This window comes from Branchiostoma belcheri, unplaced genomic scaffold (assembly GCF_001625305.1).
Source record: "Branchiostoma belcheri isolate BF01 breed outbred unplaced genomic scaffold, Haploidv18h27 scaffold143, whole genome shotgun sequence".
Taxonomy (NCBI): domain Eukaryota; kingdom Metazoa; phylum Chordata; class Leptocardii; order Amphioxiformes; family Branchiostomatidae; genus Branchiostoma; species Branchiostoma belcheri.
The window spans coordinates 263,216-270,268 of record NW_017802858.1 but is presented as its reverse complement, the minus strand read 5'-3'; the positions used below and the strand labels follow the sequence as shown (position 1 = coordinate 270,268).

Below are 7,053 nucleotides of genomic sequence, written 5' to 3'. Positions count from 1 at the left end.
CACAAGTTTGACTGACTATCTTAGTCAAAATAATTTAAACAGAACGTATCAATTCCCTAACTTCTGCTCACTAAGTGCCTATATCACCACAAACTCCAAACAAGTTCAAAAATTTCTGTTGTCTTCTGCCCTTAATCCATTGAAATTTGGTGCCGCCTTGTAACTGACGACTTCATGGTTGGGTTTCACACATTCCTTTACTTATAGTTATACCAGAAAGTCTCATTGGTGTGTTTAGATTTTAACATTCAAGTCTAAAAAGAATGGTATGGGTATGGGTTGAAGTTCCATGGACTTTGTTATGGAACTTGACATGTTTCAATATATGGTGTATAAAACTTAAAAAGAAATAATAGCAGTGGCTTTTGAACAGTTTTAGTGTGATTCATTTTTCCCAAAACTTTTAATAGTGTAGCTAATTTGTCTGGTGTACGTAATTTTCAATGTTACCTGCACCAGTAAAGAACAAGAATTCCGAGATTTCATACCTCCATGAAATATGGGCTTGATATGTAAATGTAAATCTCCGCATTAACGTGATATATGCATCGTTATGTATGTTAACTTTTGATTAACTTACAGATGTCCCAAGTATGACATTCCCATTATTCACCATTAAGAAATCATAGAATTTTTGCATAAATTATGCAAATTAGGTCATCATTTGCATAATTAGTATCTGTTTATGCTCTGCCTGCCATAGGTTACATACATTACATGTATGAAAGTAGTATAATGTAAAACACTGTAATTATAGAATTTCCTCATTAATTATGCAAATAAAGTCCTCATTTGCATAATTTGCATTTAATCATGTACATCTCTCTCTAAGCTACCTACACACCAAATATCATGAAAATACGTTGTTCCTATATGGACTTATTGGCTTTTAAAGGTTTCGCCAGAAAGTCCCCTGCAGTTCCAGAACAAGCTGCTAGGGGGACCAAACTCACACCACTTATTGCTGACAGGATAAGCTATCTATCACCAAAAAGTCAAGACCATAGCTTGTTCAGGACAAAAGATACAAAAACCGGAAGTTCTGCTGCAGTACCAAGGTCATCCACTAGGAGGCCCATATTTGACCTTGACCTTTGTCTTTCCAAGACTTACCAGCACACCAAATATCATCGCAATCCATAAAAGCGTTCTGAAGTTATGCTGACCACAAAGTTGCGGAAACACACACAGACAGACACACACACAGACACACAGACAGACAGACATACAGACAGACACGCCAAAAACAATACCTCCATTTTTCATGGAGGTAAAAAAGGATTTTGAGCCAGTGTATCGGTGCACACAAGGTTTTTTGTGTTGTTACCATGCTCATGTATGGGACTAATTAAGTTGCAACACAAAAACTTCACGCTAGCTGACCCAATGGGTTCAATTTACAGTGTCCCCCAATTGACCTGTAAAGAAAGAATTAGGCCAGAACATGTTCCTCAGTAGATAGATGCTCTCCTCAAGACAATTCCAGAATCAGCACAAGGCACCAAGAGAGACAAGTTGAACTGAACCAAGCGTAAACCAGCACCAACAGACAGCATCTAGCAAGATATTACTACTAAACAAGGACAACAATAACATAGTTACTAAGTCAGACTTGGGCCTCAAAATTACACAATAGTACCTGCCAGCCACACATAATTTGGCAAGAGTCAAAGTGGGACAAAATAGATTTTGCCGATAAAAGTATAACAAAAATATATATTGTATACATGTATCGGTAGATCCTGAGTCTGGTGAATTTAGTATCTCAAAATGTCTGAATGTTGTCTACCAGCTAAGGCCACACTAATTTAATTTGTTGCTTCTTGGATTCGCCCTGTCCATTTTTTTCTGATTTGCAAAAAAAAAATAATAATAATAGATTCTAGGTTCTGAATTACATGTAACTGCAAAATGCATATGCAAAAGGCATATTTTGGCCCCAACAGTTGAAGAAAGTCCTTTTCTTCCTAGTCGTTTAAGTTTTTCAATGTAACAATGCAACATCATTTCATTAAAAATTCAAAATGTAATTCTTTTAATTATAAACCAGCCTGGTATGTTGACTTCATGGCTCATATCATAACATTTTCAACCTTTGTGGGGTGCCTTGGCCTTTTTTTTTTCCCTGTCGCTCTGAAAAAATCAGAGAAACAACAAGTGAAATTGGTGTGGCCTAAAGGCTATTGAAAATCCCATTGAAAATCATTGTAGCTAAGAGATGAGGAGAGGCTTGTCAAATTTTATCCACTCTGAGAATGGATATGGATATAATACTAGTATGGGGCAAAAATTTTTACATCCACTCTGGGAGTGTCAATAGCCAAGTTCATTTTATAGTTCACATTGGGATCATCCAATGTTATTTCCAATTTTTTTTTTTTTCATGAGTTTTCATGAGCAAGTTAGCTGTTTCTTGGATAGGATGTTACAACCCAGCACACTTGTAGCCTGTATCCCCTGCCTGGATCCTTCCTATAACTGAGGGTCTGCATACCCTTTTTCGTTAACCGTTATGGGCTATTTTAATTTACCGTTAATCGTAGCCGGCCCTCTCTAATTCAACGTTAAGTGTTATCAGTATATTCCTCGTGAAGCGTTATGGGTCGTTTTAATTCAACGTAAAACGTTATTTGTCATCCTAAATTCAGCGTTAAGCGTTAATGAATAATTCTTCGTTACGCCTAATGTTGCCTTTCAAACTAAGTGCAGGAAAATGCGTCATTGAAGGTTTAAAAATACAAATTTAGACCCTCATAACTAGTTCTAGGGTCGGCCAAACTCCCCTTGGGCTCAAAACGGCTATGCCCTTCCCACAGTGTGAGCGGTTCAGTTACACAAGTTTAAGTACCTATACTTTCATGAAGAACAAGGTATGGGCACAAATTAAATACTGAAATAGTCTTCAGTTTACAGATTTTATGGTATCATGAACAACTATAATCAAAGCTCTTAGCTTCTCACTTACTTACACGCTTTTGAAAGAGCAAAATAGTGACAATGATTAAAATTGTATTTTGGTTGACGATTGAAAAGGGCCTACTAGCTCTAGACTTGTCATGTAACCACTTTCTGGATGACATTAGTTCCACTATCTCCTCAAAGTGCTAGATACTCAGCCAGTGCAACATCCATATGGCCATAATCCCCCATGAAATTTCTGCATTCCTCCCACCCAGCATGAAAACACATCATAGGGGCCAGTCTGAATTTTTTTCTTGTCAACTTTCTTTGACATGATATCATCATTGTAATGTGCCGAATCATACCCTGGAGGTTTTTTTAAAATCTTGGCCCTTTAGTTTGAAATGCTAATTTGTGCATTTTGAGGGTAAAATTTTGTTTGATGCAAAATTACACAAGAGTTTCATCTTGATTTTTTTGGAGACCGTCTACACTGTCAAAGATGGTGGAGTGGGCAAAATTATTGTCAGTAAGGCCACACCAATTTAATTTCTTGGTTAACGGATTTTTCTAGAAAAATAATGGAACGGGCGGGCGAAAAAAAAATAAAAATAAAAACAGGCCTAGGCATCCTATTATGGCCCAAAATGGTACGATAGGAGCCATGAAGTCAGCACACCAGGCTGGTTCAAAATTTAAACAATGAATTTTGAACTTTTAATGGTAGCACTGCATTGATAGATGGAATGACTGTAACAAGGTAGTAAGAAAAGGACTGTTTTCAACTGTTCAGGGCAAAATATGAGCATTTTGCAGTTGATTCTGAATTTCTATTTTTATTTGCAAATCAGAAAAAAATGAAGAGGCGAATCCGTTAACCAAGAAATTAAATTGGTGTGGCCAAATGACTGGGAAAATTTGGCTAGAAGTTAGAACACAGTCATATAGAGAAATCCTGACATAATGTTCCGATGGAATAACGCTACGCATTGTCCACCATCAGGCCTGTCCATGTACCGGTACATGTACATGTAGATGACATAATTATCCAATTGATGAAATTTTTTGGTACATTCATTTGGTACATTCATTGTCAAGTAGGGTTAATGAATTCAACACATTCATCAAATTGCTGTATGTTTGCTGTATAAATTGTACCCAAGTGAAGATTATTTCTACACCATTGACCAATGAAGATTCTTCCTGGAAAGTGACTGGGCAATGTGACAATAATTGATACTTGAGTTTATGAAATGCCCGTTCTTGCTTCAACAAGTTCAAGTAAATACCATGTATAGGCAGATCAGTGTGTCCCGTGATATGACTTTTCTGATTTTTAAAAAAATTTCCTGGTTTGATGGTCCCTTCCCTAGGGAATAGCTTAATTTGCATATCCCTTGGGAATAGTTAAATTTGCATATCCTCACATGAGACCTGAACATTCAAAGATCTTTAAATATGTCAAAAATTCAAGGAAAAGTTACAAGTGCAAAGTTTTATACCATAAAATGTAACAACTTGAGGCTTTTTCCATTCTGTAAGCTTAATTTCATCATTTTTCTCAAGCATATTCTTTCACGCGCAAATTTCAAACTTTTTTGCGCGTGAAAACTAAACATTTGAAAACTACTATTGAAAATGGGAAATTAAGGATGGATGTGCAAATCCCAAGGGACTTGTTCGAATGTGAAGTTTTCACGCGCAAAAAAGGTTAAAATTTGCGCGTGGAAGATAAAGATAGAATTAAGATTCCCGAATAAATGTAAAATTTCCAAGACCCCCTGGGAATCACCTAATTTGCATATTTTCACGCGCAGATTTTTCACGCGCGCGCAAATTTTTCACGCGCACAAAACCCCATCCCCAAAAGATGCACTACTTGACTTAGACATACATACATAAGGCCATGTTGATTTGATTATATGGATGACATCCTCCGGGAGCCCCAAAACTGATGCGCGCGTGCGAATAGAAAAAAAAAGTTTGAGCAAAAAAAGTTCTTTTCATTATGAAATCTACATGGTCATGAGCAAATGGCAAAGATATGGTTTGGCGAATAATCTAGTCTTCAAGTTCATTTCTTTACAATTTCGTCTTTTTTCGTTTGATTTTGGCATTCTACGACATTGGTATAGTTTTTATTAATTTTTTTGTAACATGGTATATTTTTGCTCATTTTGCAGCTGTTTTGTACGATTTACAGTATGGTTGAAAACTTTTTTCTAGGGTACTATACTAGGCTAATACATAGTGTTCTAGTCACTGAGCTAATACAGACAGGTCAACTTCTTCTCGCTTTTTTGTACAGTGGAAAATGTGGGAGCAGATCATGTTTGTGATACACCCTATTGTACTTGGTGACAGCGAGTTCCACTCTGCGATCGTTCTAGGAAAGAAACGGTCTGACCAAGGTTTGATAAAAAAAAAGCCAGTATTCATTTGACAAAAACATCTTATCAAGACACTTGTTTGAAGCAAGGTGTTTTGTGGTCTTGTTGTAACACTTTAAACTTTCTGCCAACCCTACATTTTACCTGTAAAACGACCGTGTTCTGGCGACGTTCCGCCATGTCGCTTGTGAACATGGTTCTGAAGTAGTGGCTGGCCGCGGACAGAACAAGCCGATGGCAGGGAAACCGCCGGTCCTCGACTTCAAGAACGACATCCTGCAGTTCCCCTTCCTTCTGTAAGTCACCCAAAACTCCAAGAAACCCGTGCAGATAGCTCTCGTCTTGGTAGGAACGAAGACGGACTGAGCTGGCGTGGGTTTCTTGTGTTAACCGCCGAAATGAGTCCTTAGCATGGTTCACAGAATTTATCATAGCGCAGTCAGAATCGGGAAAGCCAGGCTAAAATATATGTCGTTGTAATCCTTACAAGTCAGGGAACCTCGGGAAGTTCACTTGAAGATCACACTTGTACACAAAAACGAGCTTTGTAGCGTCAAAGTTGACTCATTTCCATTTTTCGGCGAGGTTTCCGCCATTGGATTTCCGTCAAAATAGGCACCCTATGGGGGTTTCGCGGTATCTGGTTGCATCTGTTTCCGGGTCACGTCCAGCGACGTCATTACCCGGCGAAGGGCCGCTGCCAAGCTAAGGGCAGTGTACTGCGCAATACTCACCCTTTCGGGAAGAATGCTCAAGAATTATATATATGGCTCTTTTGCTTCAACTGAACGAGCCACTGACATGTATGAGTACGCTAGCAATCATTCGATAGCCGATACATTTTGCCTGTATCGTTGCAAACACGTCGACGACAACACGACTTTCACCTGAATCACGGCATTGCGCCCCGAAAATTACCTAATTTTTACCAAAATTGTTGTTAGACAGCATGAAGACAGTCCGACTTTAAAAATCTCAATCGTTGCAAAATCGTCTCCCGTGTATATAATTGCAATCATACTGGTAAAAGTCAGGCTTCTTTGGAGTGCATAGAAGTGTATAAATATTGTCCCATATAGGCTGATAGGACACCATGCATGAGTACGTGGGACACAGAAATCACATGATTTAAACATAAGTATAAAATAATCATCAACTAGAAAGGTGACCTTTGCAAAGCCGTTACGGTTTCACAACTTCTTCCAAAAATTGGCGAGTACCCTTTCTCGCAAAGGCGATTATGCTCTGCCCTCCGTGTCTATCATATAAATGATACACGCAAAAGTCGGGTCGTCTTCGAAGTACCTTGTGTATCATTTCAATGATACGTGTAACTACCTAGGTTTTCCAAAGTCGGACTGACTTCCAATATAGTAACCCCACTATCATATCTACGCATGTGTGAGACGGGTACACTGTACCAGCAATCATTTAAATAGCTAATAGAAGAGTTACCACTTGGCTCTTAAAAAGCCGCGCCATAAGGTCTCGCAACTTCTTCCCATAAATCCAATTACGCTTTGGCGAGTATATTAGGGTCTGCCCTCCGCGTGTACTAAGAGGAGCCTGTCTTAAAGTCTAAAGTCATATTGTATACACGTGTTTATACATTTCGTACATTTCACGGTTTCTCATTAATCTTGCAACTTAAATAAAATCCTGTATGCATACATTATATACATATGCTTATTCAAAAGCATATTGTCTGAAATTCTAGGTGTCAAACCCATATGGTATCTGCATCAATTACTAGTATTGTGTT

The 7,053-nt window shown here is 38.2% G+C and overlaps 1 protein-coding gene across 4 annotated transcripts in view; it reads right to left on the bottom strand.

Annotated features, from left to right (window-relative positions):
• Positions 1-7,053, bottom strand: part of LOC109464916 (kelch-like protein 6) — a 19,341-nt gene that overhangs the window by 9,870 nt on the left and 2,418 nt on the right. The window contains exon 2 of one of the 4 annotated variants that reach the window (XM_019762024.1): positions 5,436-5,613. The exons of 2 other annotated variants lie outside the window; for them this stretch is intronic. In XM_019762024.1, coding sequence (XP_019617583.1) covers positions 5,436-5,613 — 178 coding nt within the window. Of the gene's footprint in view, positions 1-5,435; positions 5,670-7,053 lie in introns of those variants that run through there. One more of the 4 variants, XM_019762025.1, reaches the window with a different exon arrangement.